This window comes from Bos javanicus, chromosome 10, assembly GCF_032452875.1.
Source record: "Bos javanicus breed banteng chromosome 10, ARS-OSU_banteng_1.0, whole genome shotgun sequence".
NCBI lineage: Eukaryota > Metazoa > Chordata > Mammalia > Artiodactyla > Bovidae > Bos > Bos javanicus.
Window position 1 is genome coordinate 27,652,187 of NC_083877.1, and position 21,488 is coordinate 27,673,674.

Sequence of the window (21,488 nt, forward strand, 5' to 3'; positions counted from 1 at the left end):
CCTCCTCCCTCCCCATACCCTCCCTCTGGGTCGCAGCACTGTTTATAATAGCCAGGACATGGAAGCAACCTAGATGCCCATCAGCAGATGAATGGATAAGAAAGCGGTGGTACATATACACAATGGAGTATTACTCAGCCATTAAAAAGAATACATTTGAATCAGTTCTAATGAGGTGGATGAAACTGGAACCTATTATACAGAGTGAAGTAAGCCAGGAAGAAAAACACCAATACAGTATACTAACACATATATATGGAATTTAGAAAGATGGTAACAATAACCCTGTGTACGAGACAGCAAAAGAGACACTGATGTATAGATCAGTCTTACAGACTCCGTGGGAGAGGGAGAGGGTGGGGAGATTTGGGAGAATGGCATTGAAACATGTATACTATCATGTATGAAACGAGTCGCCAGTCCAGGTTCGATGCATGATACTGGATAATGTAATATTTTAGTAAAGCATTCCTAAACAAGCCTAAAAACCTGAGTTGTGTAAACTTTGCCAAAATTATTTAAACACATTCATTGCATTGTTTCAGACTGATTATTCAAAATTATGTGTATATATATTTTATATATAAAATCTATCATATACAATCACTGTAGTAAACCAACAGGCTCATGAGAAAAACCCTCAACAACCTACACACATTCTATTCACACCTTCTTACATGGTAAATGTTAAAGTAGCAAAAATGAACATGCTCAGTAATTTTATAAAAAGATAGAGTATAACAAGACTTACATAAAAGTCACACATGCAAAGACACACACACACACCCTGACCAGTGTTTCAATATTCAATCTTACTTAAAAATTACCCAAAGAATATCCATTAAATACTGTATTTATTATTAAACCAAGGTCTTAAAATTGCTAAGGATATTAAATGTCAAGTTTAACTGGATACACCACAGAACTCTTAGAAGTATTGCTGAAGTTGGTTAATCATTTAGTTTTTTTATTTTTTTAATTTTAAATTCTCATTTTACAGTCTATACTGATAAGGTCAGGGACAAGACCTATAACTGCTTTATAAAAAATATTATCAAATCAGCCTGAATTGATTGTGTGAATCTGGATAGTATAAAAATGCTGTTGAGCTAGTGATTTCTTATGATAATTTTTTTAAATGCTAACAAATTTAATGTAGTAATTTCAGTTCAGTTCAGCCACTCAGTCATGTCTGACTCTTTGCAACCCCGTGAACTGCAGCACACCAGGCTTCCCTGTCCATCATCAACTCCCAGAGCCTGCTCAAACTCATGTCCATCAGGTTGGTGATGCCATCCAACCATCTCATCCTCTGTCATCCCCTCTCCTCCTGCCTTCAATTTTTCCCAGCATCCAAGTCTTTTCCAGTGAGTCAGTACTTCACAGCAGGTGGCCAAAGTATTGGAGCCTCAGCTTCAGCATCAGTCCTTCCAATGAATATCTAGGACTGATTTATTTAGGATTGATTGGTTTGATCTCCTTGCAGTCAAAGGGACTCTCAAGAGTCTTCTCCAGCACCACAGGTCAAAAGCGTCAATTCTTCAGCACTCAGCTTTCTTTATGGTCCAACTCTCACATCATACATGACTACAGGAAAGCGGCAGTGGCCACTCAGTGAGCAACGTAACACAGTGCAAAATATCTTTCACATGAGGGTTTGCCCGTGTAACTGTAGCCCAGGCAGCATAAATAAGGCTTATAAAGGATCGGTGTGGAGGGCGAGGAACCAGGAATTTCACTGGAAGCACATGAGAAAACTATTGCATTGCAGGTCAGTGACTGTTGTGGCTAATAACTCAGGCTTTGTAGAACTGGATGGTGGGGAAAATTCTTCAGTTTACACCAGGCTCCTATTCCAGCTGCTGCTGAAGGATTTATTTCTCTTCTTTGAGCATCTCATGAGGTGGTTTAGCTGTTCTTCAACAGCAGGAAGAACAGATACTCAGAATTTAGTTTAGAGGCAAGGGATAAAAATTGATGTCAAAGAGGTTCAAATTAGGATGTTGCCAGTATTCTTCAAGAGAATATTCACCCAGGAAAATCAAGATGATGGAGTAGGAGGACTGCAAGGACGCCAAAATTACAACTTGCTGATGAAGAACCATCAACAAGTGAATGTTGGATCCCACCAAAAAAGATACCTTACATCCAAGGGTAAAGGAAAAACCCCAGCAAGTTGGTAGGAGAGGTGAAATCACATTTAGAATCAAACTTCATATCCACCAGAGATGCTCAGAAGGTTCAAACAAACCATGTGCATACCAGGAGACCCCACAAAGACTGAATCAGACCTGTCTTTAACTGTCTACTGTGGAGGTACAGGTCAGCAGCGGCCTGTCCCTGGGGCAGGAGCTCTGGATGCAGCAGACCTGGGTGTGGCATAAGCCCTCTTGGAGGAGATCACCATTAACCCCACCAAGAAGTGGCAAAAATACACAGAAGAGCTATACAAAAAAAAAATATTCACGACCCAGATAATCACAATGAAAGTGCCACAATCAATATGAGCGCAAATTTGGAAAACTCAGCAGTGGCCACAGGACTGGAAAAGGTCAGTTTTTATTCCAATCCAAAAGAAAGGCAATGCCAAAGAATGCTGAGCTACCACACAATTGCATTCATCTCACATGCTAGTGAAGAAATGCTCAAAATTCTTCAAGCCAGGCTTCAACAGAATGTGAACCATGAACTTCCAGTTGTTCAAGCTGAATTTAGAAAAGGCAGAGGAACCAAAGATCAAATTGACAACATCCATTGGATCATCAAAAAAGCAAGATAGTTCCAGAAAAACATCTACTGCTGCTTCATTGACTACACTAAAGCCTTTGACTGTGTGGATCACAACAAACTGTGGAAAATTCTGAAAGAGATGGGAATACCAGACCACCTGATCTGCCTCTTGAGAAATCTGTATGCGGGTCAGGAAGCAACAGTTAGAACTGGACATGGAACAACAGACTGGTTCCAAATAGGAAAAGGAGTACATCATGGCTGTATATTGTCAACCTGCTTATTTAACTTATATGCAGAGTACATCATGAGAAACACTGGGCTGGATGAAGCACAAGCTAGAATCAAGATTGCTGGGAGAAATATCAATAACCTCAGATATGTAGATGACACCACCCTTATGGCAGAAAGCAAAGAACTGAAGAGCCTCTTGATGAAAGTGAAGGAAGAGAGTAAAAAAGCCCTGTAATTTCCCTACTATACATAAGGGCTTACTGTAATTTCCTCATCGTACCTCATTGCCTCTGTAATGACCTTATTTCCAAATAACCTCACATTCTAAAGAACTGCAGAGAAGGCAATTGCAACCCACTCCAGTACTCTTGCCTGGAAAATTCCATGGACAGAGGAGCCTGTTGGGCTACAGTCCATGGGGTCGTGAAGAGTCAGACACAATTGAACGACTTCACTTTCACTTTTCACTTTCATGCGTTGGAAAAGGAAATGGCAATCCACTCCAGTATTCTTGCCTGGAGAATCCCAGGGCCAGAGGAGCCTGGTGGGCTGCCTTCTATAGGGTCTCACAGAGTCGGACACGACTGACACAACTTAGCAGCAGCAGCAGCTAAAGTACTGGGGATTGAACTTCAGCAAATGAATTTTGAGGGAAGACAGTTCAACCCATGACAGATCCTCACCATCTCAGTTAAGTTCAGATCAGTCACTCAGTCGTGTCCTACTCTTTACCACCCCATGAATCACAGCACACCAGGTCTCCCTGTCCATCACCAACTCCCAGAGTTCACTCAAACTCATCTCCATTGAGTCAGTGATGCCATCCAGCCATCTCATCCTCTGTTGTCCCCTTCTCCTCCTGCCCCCAATCCCTCCCAGCATCAGGGTCTTTTCCAATGAGTCAACTCTTCACATGAGGTGGCCAAAGTATTGGAGTTTCAGCTTCAGCATCAGTCTTTCCAATGAACACCCAGGACTGATCTCCTTTAGGATGAACTGGTTGGATCTCCTTGCAGTCCAAGGGACTCTCAAGAGTCTTCTCCAACACCACAGTTCAAAAGCATCAATTCTTTGCACTCAGCCTTCTTCACAGTCCAACTCTCACATCCATACATGACCACTGGAAAAACCATAGCCTTGACTAGACGGACCTTTGTTGGCAAAGTAATATCTCTGCTTTTCAACCATCTCAGTAGAGATTTCCAAATGTCCAGATTATGAAATGAAATTCACAATCTATGTTACCACCAGTGTGGAATAATCTATCAGTCCTGTATAAACCAGGACTTGAACCAAACTTTGCCAAGACCCAGAAACAAACAAATCAACAGCAAAAAAAAAAAAAAAAAACTACCAAAGCATAAAACAAAACAGAGATCAGTGTCTGTGAAAGTAAACTTTCACTCTGCTTCAGATCCACTCTGGAAACTAGGAGAGATGTGTCTCGGCTTAAATGTCCCTATAAGGGCATTGCTTTGGAAATAAAATATATTGACTTGAGAAGATGTGTCCACTTGGATATCTTGATGAGCCTCCAAAATGATCAAATCATTTTCAAGAAGTTAAAAACATGATTCATATAAATTATTTATTTAACTCGCTAATGAAAGAAATGGCTGTCTTACAAATAGCTGTGAAAAGAAGAGAAGCAAAAAGCAAAGGAGAAAAGGAAAGATATAAGCATCTGAATGCAGAGTTCCAAAGAATAGCAAAGAGAGATAAGAAAGTCTTCCTCAGCGATCAATGCAAAGAAATAGAGGAAAACAACAGAATGGGAAAGACTAGAGATCTCTTCAAGAAAATTAGAGATACCAAGGGAACTTTTCATGCAAAGATGGGCTCAATAAAGGACAGAAATGGTATGGACCTAACAGAAGCAGAAGATATTAAGAAGAGGTGTCAAGAATACACAGGAGAACTGTACAAAAAAGATCTTCATGACCCAGATAATCACGATGGTGTGATCACTGACCTAGAGCCAGACATCCTGGAATGTGAAGTCAAGTGGGCCTTAGAAAGCATCACTATGAACAAAGCTAGTGGAGGTGATGGAATTCCAGTTGCACTATTTCAAATCCTGAAAGATGATGCTGTGAAAGTGCTGAACTCAATATGCCAGCAAATTTGGAAAATTCAGCAGTGGCCACAAGACTGGAAAAGGTCAGTTTTCATTCCAATCCCAAAGAAAGGCAATGCTAAAGAATGCTCAAACTACCGCACAATTGCATTCATTTCATACGCTAGTAAAGTAATGCTCAAAATTCTCCAAGCCAGGCTTCAGCATATGTGAACCGTGAACTTCCAGTTGTTCAAGCTGGTTTTAGAAAAGGCAGAGGAACGAGAGAACAAATTACCAACAACCGCTGGATCATCGAAAAAGCAAGAGAGTTCCAGAAAAACAACTATTTCTGCTTTATTTTTTTAAATTTTATTTTATTTTTAAACTTTACATAATTGTATTAGTTTTGCCAAATATCAAAATGCTTTATTGACTATGCCAAAGCCTTTGACTGTGTGGATCAAAAGAAACTGTGGAAAATTCTGAAAGACAAGGGAATACCAGACCACCTGACCTGCCTCTTGAGAAACCTATATGCAGGTCAGGAAGCAACAGTTAGAACTGGACATGGAACAACAGACTGGTTCCAAATCAGGAAAGGAGTACATCAAGGCTGTATATTGTCACCCTGCTTATTTAAATTATATGCAGAGTACATCATGAGAAACTCTGGGATGGAAGAAGCACAAGCTGGAATCAAGATTGCCGGGAGAAATATCAATAACCTCAGATATGCAGATGACACCACCCTTATGGCAGAAAGTGAAGAGGAACTCAAAAGCCTCTTGATGAAAGTGAAAGTGGAGAGTGAAAAAGTTGGCTTAAAACTCAACATTCAGAAAACTAAGATCATGGCATCTGGTCCCATCACTTCATGGGAAATAGATGGGGAAACAGTGGAAACAGTGTCAGACTTTATTTTTTTGGGCTCCAAAATCATTACAGATGGTGACTGCAGCCATGAAATTAAAAGACACTTACTCCTTGCAAGAAAAGTATGACCAACCTAGATAGCATATTGAAAAGTAGAGACATTACTTTGTCAACAAAGGTCCGTCTAGTCAAGGCTATGGTTTTTCCAGTGGTCATGTATGGATGTGAGAGTTGGACTGTGAAGAAAGCCGAGCGCCGAAGAATTTATGCTTTTGAACTGTGGTGTTGGAGAAGACTCTTGAGAGTCCCTTGGACTGCAAGGAGATCCAACCAGTCCATTCTGAAGGAGATCAGCCCTGGGATTTCTTTGGAAGGAATGATGCTAAAGCTGAAACTCCAGTGCTTTGGCCACCTCATGCAAAGAGTTGACTCATTGGAAAAAACTCTGATGCTGGGAGGGATTGGGGGCAGGAGGAGAAGAGGACGACAGAGGATGAGATGGCTGGATGGCATCACTGACTCGATGGACGTGAGTCTGAGTGAACTCCGGAAGTTGGTGATGGACAGGGAGGCCTGACGTGCTGCGATTCATGGGGTCGCAAAGAGTCGGACATGACTGAGCAACTGAACTGAACTGAACTGAATGAGAGAACAACAAAATTGAAAGCTGATTGCAATCAAGTTGTTTTTTAAATTTTTATTGAAGTATTGTTGTTTTATAATGTTGAATTAGTTTCTGCTCTACAGCAAACGAATCAATTATATATATATATATATATATATCTCCCTCCACTCTTTTTTAGATTCTTTTCCCATATAAGCCATTACCGAGTTCTGTGCTGTACAGTAGATCCTTATTATTATCTATTTTATTTTATTTTTTTATTTTTTAATTTTACAATATTGTATTGGTTTTGCCATATATCAACATGAATCCGCCACAGGTATACACGTGTTCCCCATCCTGAAGCCTCTTCCCTCCTCCCTCCCTGTACTTCTGGGTCGTCCCCCTCCCTCCCCCGCATATATAGTATTTATTTTATATATAGTTGTGTATATATGTCAGTCCCAGTCTCCCAATTTGTCTTTCCTCTCTTTCCCCATTGGTAACCATGAGTTTGTTTTCTATATCTGTAATTCTATTTCTGTTTTGTAGATAAGTTCACTTGTATCCTTTTCTAGATTCCATATGTAAGAGATATATGATATCTGTCTTTAAGTTCCTAAGAGTGAATGAATCCTGCCTGTAAATGGCCTTCATAACTCTTGATTTCACTAGTTCTGTGATTCTGACCTGTGCCACAATTGGGCTGAAACATGGTTATCACTTTAGAAATTTATTTTTCTTTTGCCAGTGATTTAATTTTTTTCTTTATGAAACATGCAATAGGCCCATAGAATATACTAGCACTTGAACGTACCCAAGTTTGCATACTGGTTCCATACATTAGTTATTTAGCAAATTTCTTGTTTTTCTTCTTCCAGTTTTATTCATTTATTCCAGATATAATTTTCATAAAGCACAGTATAAGTTCAAGGTGTATAGCACAATGATTTGACTTACATATATGGTGGAATAATTGTCACAATAAGTTTAGTGAATATCCATCATCTCATATAAATACAAAATTGAAGCAGTAGAAGAACAATTTTTCCTTATGATCAGTATTCTAAGGATTTGCTCTCTTAATAATTTTCACATATAACACAGAACAGTATTAATTATATTTATCATGTACTTTATGATCTATAGTACTTATTCATCCTATAAGGGGAAGTTTGTACCTTTTGACTGCCTTCATCAATTTTCCCCTCCTCTTACTCCTCACCTCTGGTAACCACAAATCTGATCTGTTTTTCTATGAGTTTTTTTTTTAATAAAATTGACTTACAACACAATATCAGATCATATGAGAAACAGTGGTTAGATCTTTCTTTAATTCACTGAAATTAGTTATGCTATGTCACTATAAAAAGACATTACATAGTTATTGGTTATATTCACCCCACAGTGTATTTCATATCTGTGACATTTATCTTCCAATTGGAAGTTTGTACCTCTTAATCTCCCTCACCTAAACTAAATATAGAGCTACCATATGCCACTCTTAGGCACATGTATCTTTTCAAATTGTGGTTTTCTCTGAATATATGCCCAATTCAAAAAGATACATGCATCACAGTGTTCATTACAGCACTATTTATAATAGCCAAGACATGGAAGCAACCTAAATGTCCATCAATAGGAGAATCACTAATGAAGATGTGGTATATATAATGCAGTGGAATATTATTCAGTCATAAAAAGCACAAAATAATGCCATTTAAATTTATTTTTGTGCCTAGTGTGAGAGAGTAGTCCAATCTGATTCTTTGCATATAATTGTCCTGCTTTCCAGGGCTTCCCAGGCAGCACTAGCGGTAAAGAACCTGCCTGCCAATGCAGGAAACATAAGAGATATGGGTTTGATCCCTGGGTCAGGAAGATCCCCTGGAGGAGGGCATGGCAACCCACTTCAGTATTCTTGCCTGGAGAATCCCATGGACAGAGGAGCCTGGGGGCTATAGTCCATGGGTTTGCAAAGAGTTGGACATGACTGAAGTGACTTAGCATGCACATACACACACACACATACATATATACATGTGCACACACATACACAAAATGGAGTACTACTCAGCCATAAAAAGAATGAAATGTTGCCAATTATTTTTACCGTCATTATCACCAGTTTTGAGTACTTACTATGTTTTTTGTTGATATTGCTTTTTATCTTTAGCCTCACCACACACCATGTGGGATTTTGGCTTCCCAACCAAGGATTGAGCCTGTGCCCACTGCATTTGAAGGCAAAGTTTTAACCACTAGATCACCCTGAAAGTCTCTGAGCTCTTACTATGTACCTCACAGTCTATTTGTTTTTTTTTTTAACTTTTCATTTTATATTGGAGTATAGTTGATTAGGGCTTCCCTGGTGGCTCAGACAGTAAAGAATCTGCCTGAAATACAGGAGCCCAGGGCTAGATCCCTGGGTCAGGAAGATTCCTTGGAGAAGGGAATGGCTACCTACTCCAGTATTCTTGCCTGGAAATTTCCATGGATGGCAGAATCTGGTGGGCTACAGTACATAACGTCACAATGAGTCAGGCACAACTGAACGACTAACACTTTTTCTCTTTATAGTTGAATTACAATGTTGTGATAGTTTCAGGTGTATGGCAAAGTAATTCAATTATACATAAATATGTATGTATTCTTTTTCAAGTTATTTTCCCATTTAGGTTGTTACAGACTAAGTAGAGTACCCTGTGCTATATAAAAGGTCCTTGTTGGATATCCATTTTAAGTATAGCAGTATGTGCATGTCAATCCCAAACTCCCTAAATATCCCTTCTAGTAGTGAAAAGTGAAAGTGTTAGTCATTTAGTCGTATGCAATTCTTTGTTACCCTATGGACTGTAGCTCATCAGGCTCTCTGTCCATGGAATTCTCCAGCCAAGAATACTGGAGTGGGTTGCCATTTCCTTCGCCAGGGGATATTTCTGACCCAGGGATCAAACCTGGGTCTCCTGCATTGCAAGCATTTACCATTTGAGCTGCCAGGCTGGGGAGCCTTATTTTGACTTAAATCATCTTATTTTATTTTTCAACTTTATATCCTTGTATTAGCAGTTTTTGTGTGTGTACTATCTTGTATTTTTCAAATTTGCTGAGCTCTAACAATTCTTGTAATTGGCTGCCTATTGTTTCTCCAGGAAGTAAAGGGTATGTGCACACATCTCTCTGTCACCGTCTCTGCTTCCATCCTGTCTCTCTTCTGCTCTGTTTCCACTCCAGGTATTCCCATCCTTTTCCATTATTCTAAGTCTTTCATATTTACTCATGCTTGCTGCTCCTAATTGTCATTGAAACTTGGAACACACAGAGAGACTTAGTTGACTTTGTCATGTCAACTTGACTTTGTCAAGTCAACTTATCTTGACTTTGTCAAGTTATCTAAGTACTGTCTTTTCAAGAAACTGTTGGACTTTTTCTCATTTAAGCATTAGAAAAATATGCATTCCTTTCATTAGAGATACCACTGGGTCATGTAATGAAATAATGAAATAAGTATATAAAAAAAAAATGGTAAATGTTCGGGTTTTTTATAAGAAAACTATACATTCCCTTTTCTCCTCCCTCACAATCCTGTGGGACAATTCCCTGTCCTGATGACCTCAGTCAGAGCATCCCAGAACTCTTAATGCATCACTTGGTCACCACCTTCTCCTAAAGCTAATTAGTCACATCTCTCAAAATAGCAGTGTTTTGTATATTATCAATAATAGCTTCTTATCCTAGGGAGGTGGGTGGAAGGATGTGGATAATGCTCATGCACAGAAGAAAATTTAGTTTGTGAAACTTCTCCAAGTCCTTGACCATGCTGCCATCTGAGATCTTTTGATAGATTAGGTAGGTGGGGTGAGGGGTTGGTGAATTGTACTCTACCACAAGAAGAATGTCATCAGGAAATGAGATTGTTTTATCTTTCTTAGTTTTATTGAGTAATAACTGAAATACACCTCTGTATAAGTTTAAGGTGTACAACATGATGGTTTAATTTGCATACATTGTGAAATTATTACCACAATAGGTTTACTTAATATCCATCATCTCATAAGGTAAAATAAAAAGGAAAGGGAAAAAAAAACAACAACAACTCTCTTTGTGATGAGAACTCTTAGGCTCTACTATCTTAACAACTTTCCTGTGACTCATACAGCAGTGATAACTATAGTTATCATATTGTAGTAAAGTTAATTTTTAATGGGAATTAAGATTTGAGAATCAAGATAGAGGAGAAGGAGTAGTTATCATAAGCTTACAATTGCTGTCCTGTTTTTAAGATTTCTGGTCCTATTTTCTATTTTCTCTACATATCAGGTCATTTTTGGTTTCACTTGCTGTGTTTCCCAGAATGAAATTTGGTTAAACAATTTCAGTGTGACCTCTAACCTTCAAGGATCTCTGTCTCATTTGATCCTCCTTTCTGCATATTATGCAAAACAAATGTGCTACTCAAAAATTCCAAGTATTAAATAATTCCTGAGTTTTTCTGAGTGGTGTCACAAAAATATTCCATCTAGCTTTTCTCCAAGTTTGTGATTCTCATCTTCAACAAGATTTTCAGTTACTTGGAAATTTTATTTATCTTTTAATTGTTTATAGATTTATGCCTTCTGCAAATTTGGTACACATAGCATATTGTCTGATTTTCCACATTTCCCCTGAAAACACTTTTCTCCTATAGACTGAAATTATTCATCATTTTTTATTTTGCCTTTTCTACTTTATCACCATTTTTACTTCCCTGCAATCTTGATTCTCACTTTACTGTTCGATTTCATCTGCTCTCCTTTATGTCACCAAAGATATCTTAGCCCTAAGTCATATATTTTCTTAGTGTTTCTTTTTTATTTCTTTGTAGCATGTGAAAGTAACAGCCCTTATTTAACTCTTTGATATTTCATTCTCCTTTGATTTTTGTTGCTGGGCACAGAAATGGTGTTTTAAAGGCAGTTGTAATAGTAATAAAATAAGGATGGTGACAGATTCAGGGTATTTGTTCTTTGGGGGCTATGTATGGTTTCTCCATTAACTTTCTTTTATCTCTTTATATGCTATCCTTTAAATAAGCATTTTTATCATGACTTCAAATTTTAGATACCTTCCAAATTTTGCTTCTAGTTAGAATCTTTCTGGTCTGTCAGTTATTACAGCTCTTTATGAATAAATTGCCTCCTGACTTTGGTGAATCATTTATTGACACCAAAATCTTGGTTTACTTTATTCCTTTCATATTCTAACCAGCAGGCCACCTTTCTCCCTTCCCTTTAAGTTCTAGCAGTAATATGTGGATTTAAGTCTAGGTTCTCCTACTAGTAGATTTGAAATCTTAGGTGAGTTAATTTATGTATGTGTTAAGTATTTACATGTAAATGATATTTTCTGAGTAAAATGGGATTCTTTATTTTCCAACTTTATAGAGAAAAAAGTGACATATAACACTGTGTAAATTTCAGGTGCACAATTTTTTTAATTCATGCTTAAAATTTGTAATAAGAATAGTTGTTTTAGATCATGAACAAAAATCCATATTGGCCTGATGTATTTAAATAGCAATGGGTTTGGAATCAGAAAACTTGATTTTTGGTTCCAAACTAAATAACTCTATATTCTGAGATAAATTCTAACTTTTCTGAACTTGAGATTCCTTGCCTATAAATGAAAATAATTTTATTATGGAAAGATTTGCCCAAAAGGTAACCATAAGCATCTAATATGTAACAGTACTTAGTATGTATATGGCATACAGATAATGTATGCTTTTTCAGTTCTAAAATATCATCATTAACTATTTTAGAAACTTTTAAAATATGGTTTTAAAACATCTGTATTTGCTTCTCTGAATTTCAAAACAGTGTGGAAGATGACTGTTAATTGTATTATGAAATTTGGAAGATAGAAACTAGCTCCCTTCTATTTTGGTTGCTATTGCTTCTCTTTTGATCTCTATCTATCTCCCTTGTTCCCTCCTCTATCTTTCTTTTTTACATGCTTCTTGTTGTCTTCTAAAATTTCAGAAGTTAAACCATGGACCTCTAGATGCCTTGATCTGAGGCTTCCTTACTAGACAACTGGGAATTTAAGGCAAGAATATCAGGCATTCTCTTCAGAGTTGTTGGGAAAGTTTTAATAGTTAGTTTTTAATTTCAAATTCTTTTATGCCTACTGGACTTAGTAGGAAAATATGTTAGACTATTAAAGCAGGAACTGTGGAAAATTACAGAACTGAAAAAAATGGCCTTGATTCAGAGGAATGTTACTGCCTAAACAATCAAGAAATCTTTGCTGCTTATTACATTTGTTATTTTTAAAAACACGAGAGCCAGAAAAAAATGGTCTTTAATCTCCTCAGACTTACAATATATTTGGGGAGAGAATCTACAGATTAAAAATTAAAATCACTGAAGAACTATGATAAATAGCCAAGGATTTGCTCTAAATAAGGGATACTTATTATATTTTCTCAGAATACTTTGCCCCTTCCTCTCAGCTTATTAAACTCCTACTGATGTTTCAAAACTCACTTCAAATCCTTTCTTCTTTGTAAAGCTGTCTCTGAATGTCCAGTGGACTCTTATGTGTCCTTCCTGGTCAACAACAAGCACCTGAAGCTTCGTCCATGGTGTCATATATTTATTTTTATATCGGGAATTATTAATTATTTCAGTCAAAATTTAACTTTCCTGACTTCTGGGAATAAGAGAAGGAAGATATTAATATAGAGTAGCTAGGGAAATGTTCATGGAGAAAATGGGATGTTGATTTACCTTTAAAGGATGTTTGTTGCTTAGGTATTATGTCACGTCTGACTTTTTGCAACTCCATGGACTATAGCCCACCTGGCTCCTCTGTCCATGGGATTTCCCAGGCAAGAATACTGGAGTGGGTTGTCATTTCCTCCTCCAGGGGATCTTCCTAAGCCGGGGATGGAGCCTGTGTCTCCTGCATTGGCAGGCAGGTTCTTTACCGCTGAGCCACCTGAGTGGCTCAGGTGAGTGGCTCACTTGAGTGGCTCAGGATGAGTACTTGTCAGAAATGGTCTATTGCACTATCCACTACATAAAAAATAGCGGTTGAGCACTGGAAATGTGACCAGTGCATCTGAGAAAACAGATTTTTAGTTTCATTGAATGACAGCATGTAACTAGTAGTTACAGTTTTGCACTGAATAGATCTAGGGTGTAGCTTATGTCTTCTCACTTTATTTCTTTTCTACTGGGTAAACTCTGAAGCCATACATGAAATAGAAAATCTGGATTATCTGTCAATAACTAGTTGCTGTTTCTCACTGGACCCCTTTCCTTATTTTCAAATGGTTAACTTGGAACCAAAGGGGCAAAAGAAACCCAGCAATAGAAAAAAATGGATTCCAAAACTTTGCCTTTTAATATGGCTGTTTACATATTCACACACATGCATACCTCATTGTGCATGAGGAGTGAAATTAGTCATAAAATCATTATCCCTCAAGCTTCAGTAGTGATTATTTAGTTCTGGTTGTTGTTCAGTCTCTCAGTCATCTCCAACTCTTTGCAACCCCATGGACTGCAGCACACCAGGCTGCCCTGCCATCACCATCTCCCGGAGCTTGCTCAAATTCATGTCCATTGAGGCAGTGATGCCATCCAATGATCTCATCCTCTGTCATCCCCTTCTCCTCCTGCCTTCAATCTTTCCCAGCATCAGGGTCTTTTCTAATGAGTCAGCTCTTTATATCAGGTAGCCAAAGTATTGGAGTTTCAGCTTCAGCATCAGTCCTTCCAATGAATATTCAGAACTGATTTCCTTTAGGATGGACTGGTTGGATCTCCCTTCAGTCCAAGGGCCTGTCAAGAGTCTTCTCCAACATCACAGTTCAAAAGTATCAATTCCTCAGTGCTCAGCTTTCTCTATAGTCCAACTCTCATATCCATGTATGACTACTGGTTAATGTTCAAGACGTTTTTAGAAAAGGCAGAGGAACCAGAGATCAAATTGCCAATATCTGCTGGATCATGGAAAAAGCAAGAGAGTTCCAGAAAAGCATCTATTTCTGCTTTATTGACTATGCCAAAGCCTTTGACTGTGTGGATCACAAGAAACTGTGGAAAATTCTGAAAGAGATGGGAATACCAGACCACCTGACCTGCATCTTGAGAAATCTGTATGCAGGTCAGGAAGCAACAGTTAGAACTGGACATGGAACAACAGACTGGTTCCAAATAGGAAAAGCAGTACATCAAGGCTATATATTGTCACCCTGCTTATTTAACTTCTATGCAGAGTACACCATGAAAACCGCTGGGCTAGATGAAGCACAAGCTGGAATCAAAATTGCTGGGAAAAATATCAAAAACCTCAAATATGTAGATGTCACCACCTTTATGGCAGAAAGTGAAGAGGAACTAAAAAGCCTCTTGATGAAACTGAAAGAAGAGAGTGAAAAAGCTGACGTAAAACTCAACATTCAGAAAACTAAGATCATGGCATCCAGTCCCATCACTTCACAGCAAATAGATGGGGAAGCAGTGGAAACAGTGTCAGACTTTATTTTTCTGGGTGCCAAAATCACTGCAGATGGTGACTGCAGCCATGAAATTAAAAGACACTTACTCCTTGGAAGGAAAGTTATGACCAACCTAGATAGCACATTAAAAAGCAGAGATATTACTTTGTCAACAAAGGTCCATATAGTCAAAGCTATGGTTTTTCCAGTAGTCATGTATGGATGTGAGAGTTGGACAGTAAAGGAAGCTGAGCACAGAAGAATTGATGCTTTTAAACTGTGATGTTGGAGAATACTCTTGAGAGTCCCTTGGACTGCAAGGAGATCCAACCAGTCCACCCTAAAGGAGATCAGTCCTGGGTGTTCATTGGAAGGACTGATGTTGAAGCTGAAACTCCAATACTTTGGCCACCTCATGCGAAGAGCTGACTCACTGGAAAAGACCCTGATGCTGGTAGGGACTGGGGGCAGGAGGAGAAGGGGATGACAGAGGATGAGATGGTTGGATGGCATCACCAACTCAGTGGACATGGGTTTGGGTAACTCAGGGAGTTGGTGATAGACAGGGAGGCCTGACATGTGTGGTTCATGGGGTCACAAAGAGTTGGACATGACTAAGAGCCTGAACTAAACTGATGGGACCAGATGCCATGATCTTCAATTCAGTCCAGACACTCAGTCATGTTTGAGTCTTTGCGACCCCATGGACTGCAACACACCAGGCTTCTCTGTCCATCACCAACTCCCGGAGCTTGCTCAAACTCAAGTCCATTGAGTAGATGATTTCCTTTAGTATGGACTGCCTGGATCTCCTTGCAGTCCAAGGGCCTCTCAAAAGTCTTACCCAACACCACAGTTCAAAAGCATCAAGTCTTTGGCACTCAGCTTTCTTTATAGTCCAACTCTCATATCCATACATGACTGCTGGAAAAACCATAGTTGACTAGACAGATCTTTGTCAACAAAGTAATGTCTCTGTTTTTAATATGCAGTTTAGGTTGGTCATAACTTTCCTTTCAAGGAGTAAGTGTCTTTTGATTTCATGGCTGCAGTTACCATCTGCAGTGATTTTGGAGCCCAAAAAAATAAAGTCTGTCACTGTTTCCATTGTTTCCCCATCTATTTGCCACGAAGTGATGGGGCCAGGTGCCATGATCTTCATTTTTTGGATGTTGAGTTTTAAGCCAGTTTTTTCACTCACCTCTTTCATCTTCATCAAGAAACTCTTTAGTTCCTCTTCACTTTCTGACATAAGGGTGGTGTCATCTGCATATCTGAGGTGATTTTTGTGAATGACAAATATAGTTGTAGGTAGTGACGTAAAAGGATTCAAGACACATATTATGTGCCAGAGATGAGATGAGGTTAAGAAATGACACAACTTGAATGGCTGAAGGACTGCTTTATGAACAATTTAAAAATGGAATATGTGTGTTCTGGAAAAGGCCATCTCCACCTCTTCTTTTTCTCTTTGCAGTGCACTGTACCACCATCCCTAACCCTCCAAGTCTGGCCATGGACATCTACTATGTTAGCCTGTTTGTTCTATTCTCTTATTTATAGATGAGTAGCCCTCGAGGCTGTGGTAAAAGGGACATTGCACATTGAAGTGACTCAACTACTTTAGATGACCACAGGAAAAATGCTGTTTAGTAATTATATGGTCCTGAGAAGGAAGTGAGGAGATATGTAGTCTTTGGAGTGTGAATATCCTTGAATAACTCATCATTAAATTAATAATATAAAAATTATTAATATTTTAGTTTCCTTTTCTTTTTCTTTAGTTTCCTTTTCAACATTCTAACTGATAAATCAGTTCATGGAATGAATCACTCCATGGTGTCAGAGTTTGTGTTCCTGGGACTCACCAACTCCTGGGAGATTCAACTTCTTCTCTTCATGTTCTCTTCCGTCTTTTACATGGCCAGCATGCTAGGAAACTCCCTCATTGTTCTCACTGTGATGAGGAACCCTCACTTACACTCCCCCATGTACTTTCTGTTAGCCAACCTCTCCATCACTGACCTGGGAGTGTCTTCTGTAATTTCTCCCAAGATGATTTACGACATTTTTAGAAAACATAAAGTCATCTCCTTTGGAGGTTGCATCGCACAAATCTTCTTCATCCATATCATTGGTGGTGTGGAGATGGTGCTTCTTATCGCCATGGCCTTGGACAGATATGTTGCCATATGTAAGCCTCTCCACTATTTCACTATTATGAGCAGAAAAATGTGTCTTCTGCTTCTTGTGGCTGCATGGATAATTGGCTTTATTCACTCTGTGGTTCAACTGGGTTTTGTTGTAAAATTGCCAATCTGTGGCCCTAATATAATTGATAGCTTTTACTGTGACTTTCCTCGGTTCATCAAACTTGCCTGCACAGACACCTTCAGGCTAGAGTCCATGGTCACAGCCAACAGTGGATTTATATCCCTAGGATCATTCTTCATATTGATTGTCTCCTACATTTTTATCCTCATCACTGTTCGGAAACACTCTTCCGGTAGCTCATCTAAGGCCCTCTCCACTTTGTCAACTCACGTCATGGTGGTGATTTTGTTCTTCGGTCCCTGCATCTTTGTTTACATCTGGCCTCACTCCATGTCACACCTAGACAAATTCCTTGTTGTTTTTGATGCAGTTCTCACCCCTTTTTTAAATTCAGTCATCTATACATTGAGGAACAAAGAAATGAAAGTGGCAATGAAGAAAGTATGCAGTCAATTTATTATTTACGGAAGGATTTCTTAAATGCCCAAAGTATTATAAAGTCTCTTTACTGAGTTGGAGTGATATTATACTTCTATTATTAATATTGGGAGATTCCAAGTACTGTATTCACATTCAGATGACCCAGATTAAAATAATATGATTCTTTTACAAATGTTAACTGAGAAACCATGTCACTGACTATGGTTGGAGGAAGTATATGGTGTGGTAAAAAGTATCTTCTGGAGACGGCCAATTGCTTGTTTCTCAGGAGACATTATCTGATGGATTTACTATGGTCTGGACTTCTAGACAGTCCATGGGGTCACTAAGAGTCAGACACGACTGAGCGACTTCACTTTCACTTTCATGCCTTGGAGAAGGAAATGGCAACCCACTCCAGTGTTCTTGCCTGGAGAATCCCAGGGATGATGGAGCCTGCTGGGCTGCTGTCTATGGGGTCGCAGAGTTGGACATGACTGAAGCGACTTAGCAGCAGCAACAGCAGCAGCAGCAGACTTCTAGACAGAGGATGAGATGGTTGGATGGCATCACAGACTCAATGGACATGAGATTGAGCAAGCTTGGGAGCTGGTGATGGACAGGGAAGTCTGGTGTGCTGCAGTCCATGGAATCCCAAAGAGTCAGACACTACTGAGCAACTGAACTGAACCGAAACTTCAAAATTTTCTCTTCAGTGTCAGAGTGGGTTATATAAAGGATTGCCAACTGACACTTATAAAGCAATACTACATGGAAATATATACATCAAGATGCCTATTTATTAATTTGTCATAGAAAAATCAGTTAAGTGGCCTGAACTTCCACATAAATGTAACTCACAACTGTAGGCAATTTTCTAGGAAGTTAAACAGTGATATAAACATTAATGAGCAGGGAATCAGAGCAAGAAGAGTTAGCTGGATTATACAAACACTTAATAATATCAGATTTTGGTATTTAATGACTATGTCCCCACACTAGGATATGCCTACCATCACACTGGAAAAATAAGATCCTTAGGTCAGGAGTTCTATCTGGATAGTGTTGGCTGGGCATCACAAGGTTTACCTTTTGACTCTTTTCCATACTATGTTCCAGGTCATCTAATCCCTATGTTCTTACAAATACTTTATTTCCACATGTGACTAGCCAGGTTCTTCCTATTCCTTCTCCTGGCATGACTATTCCTGTTGCATTTGAATGAATTCCAAGCTAAATTTTAGTTTGGAAAATGCTTTGTATATGACTATATTCTCTTATAAAGAAATGAAGGATTTGAATTCTTCAAATGAAATACCCATTTCAACAAAGAGAAACTAAGGCTTATTCTCAAGGATGTACTGCAAATAACTCTGATTTTTATAGATTCTTATATAGTTTATCAACATTCCTTTGGTCTTACAAGCAGTCGTTATTTACTTTATATCTTATCTTACTTGATAATTTCTTTGCCTTTTCTCTTTATTGCCATTGCCCTTATATCATTTATTCATTGTTGAGTCCATTTTTGGATCCTTGGGAAACTAATACCTGTATATCCATTTATTTTGTTGTTTAGTCACTAAGCTATGTCCTACTCTTTTGTGACCCCCTGGACTGTAGCCCACCAGTCTCCTTTGTCCACGGGATTTCCCAGGCAAGAACACTGGAGCAGGTTGTCATTCCTCCTCCAGGGGATCTTCCCAGCCCAAGGATCAAATCCTCGTTTCCTACATCTGCTGCATTGGCAGGCAGATTCTTTTACCATTGAGCCACCTGGGAAGCTCTTTTTTAAAAAAATTATCTTAACTTTTTTTTATATATATACTTATACTTTTTCACGTTATTAATCTGAACTCTTTGAACTACATGTGTCAGGAATCCAATCAAAAAAAGCTTAAAGTAACTAAAACAAAGAATTGAAAAGTTTCTGTTGTTCAAGAGGAAAAGATCTATAGATTTATTGTACAACAACTTGAATATACTTATTACTGAGCTGTACTTAGAACTGGTGAGATGTATGTTTATATACATAGATTTTTACCACAATGCAAAAACTCTTTTAATATTTTTTAAAGGAACTTATTGACTCAGGGTACTGGGATGTCTAATAGTGGATCCAGCCTCACAGACTCCAGGGAGTCATTTACTTGCACACTTTTGGGTTTTTATCTCTCATTCACTCCATTTGTCTTGCTCCTTGGTCTGTTTCTTTCTCTCCTCCTTCTCTATTGACTATTTTTTTCTCTGTGTGTTGGTCTTATTTTCTTCTGTTGCACATGGACTTTTTTATGCATCGTGTAGGGAGTGAAGAGAGGCTGCAAATAACTCAAATTTTAAGTCATTTCAGCTGAGCAACCCTGTAGGAAAGGGAGAAGTTTTCTTTCCAAACACCTATATTAAAACACAATGAAAGAATTCTAGTTAACATTGTTTTAGCTCTATGCCAGATCTTTCATGGACTATGTCTGGATGCCCACCTTAGTCGCAAAGACCAAAGTGTATGGTTGACAACCTCCAGAGAACTATATGAATTTAAGGAGGAACATTTCTCAAATGGGGGAGGTGGGGTACTGTCATCAGTGGAAGGACAAAAGTGATTCAAGACAGACAAAAAGTTGTCACATGTTTTTTCTTATGAAATAGAAGTTAATATCCTGTGTTGAGATGTTATTCCACCCTGTCCTCATCAGTGGAATACTAGCTTTTGCATATTGATTTATCAGTTCCACATCTATGCTAATGATATTAATTCCTTTATTATAATATTTCTATTATTTGCTTTCAAAAATTGCATTTGAACTTTTGTATTTGTATAACACAAATATTTGTATTTGTATTCAAATGTCTCCCCTAATTTGTTGGGTTTTTTTTAGCTTTAGCTATCATTTTCTGCAGCATAGAAATTGTACTTTTCATGATTCCAACTCCATAGAGCTTTTAAATTGTGACATCACAATTTTACTAAAATCTTTTCCATTCCAAAAAATTCTTTCTTCTTTTTCTCTGTTCTGACTGGGTGATTTCCACTAGCACAGCTTACAGATGGTTTCTCTTCCAAATCATCCAGTCTTCTGTTGATGCCATCTAGTTATTGAATTCTTCATTTGTGATTGGTTCTTTCTTACATTATCTAAGATTTTAAGTTCTCACTGAGTTCCTCCTTTCTTTTCCCAGGTATTATGAACATCCTTTTAGTCATTTTTTTTTTTTGAACTCTTTATCAGGTAAATTACTTATCTCCATTTCATTAGGGTTTCTCTGGTGTTTCGTTTTGTTCTTTTGTTTAGAACATATTTATCTGTCTTTTCATTTGGTTTGACCAGTGGTTCTTGAAAAAGTGTGGAAGCATCCTCTTGAGTAGACTACTTGTACTTTGGGGCTTTGGCAAGCTGGCTGGAACATGAGCATCCAGACTAGAGGCAGTGCCTGGGGAGTGCAGCACCTAAGACAATCTTAGAGGGATGGCTGGGCACTGAGGAAGTACAGACCATGCAGACTCTCCATAGTGGGAGGGGCATCAAAAATGGAGCTCCTTAGCACCTCTGACCTCTGAGAGAGCTCCAGCAGTTTCCTGTTTGTTTGACAGACGACCTCCGGTTACTAAATAGGTTGTCTTCTCATATAGTCTAGGTGTATTTGAAACTACTATTTGTTTAGCATGTCTCAGGGGACCACACCAGCCATATTCCTCCCTATTGAAGGTCTCTATGACTGGTGGGGTTTCCATGAAGGGTTGTTGTTCAATCTCTAAGTCGTGTCTGACTCTTGGCAACCCCATGGACTGCAGCATGCCAGGCTTCCCT

General features: G+C 38.6%; 1 protein-coding gene across 1 annotated transcript; it reads left to right on the forward strand.

Annotated features, from left to right (window-relative positions):
• The first annotated feature begins 2,000 nt into the window (after nucleotides 1–2,000).
• On the forward strand, nucleotides 2,001–17,742 carry LOC133255214 (olfactory receptor 4F3/4F16/4F29-like). The gene is made up of 2 exons (XM_061429757.1): nucleotides 2,001–2,179; nucleotides 16,773–17,742. Exons 1-2 carry the CDS (start codon nucleotides 2,001–2,003, stop codon nucleotides 17,740–17,742), a joined length of 1,149 nt encoding a protein of 382 aa, XP_061285741.1.
• Nucleotides 17,743–21,488: the final 3,746 nt, after the last annotated feature.

Excerpts from the sequence above, each read along its gene's own strand:
- LOC133255214 (XM_061429757.1), top strand. The coding sequence starts at position 2,001 with ATGTTGCCAGTATTCTTCAAGAGAATATTCACCCAGGAAAATCAAGAT. Across the intron at positions 2,180-16,772 it reads GGAAAAACCCCAGCAAGTTG|TTTCCTTTTCAACATTCTAA; the intron begins GTAGGAGAGGTG and ends CTTTTTCTTTAG.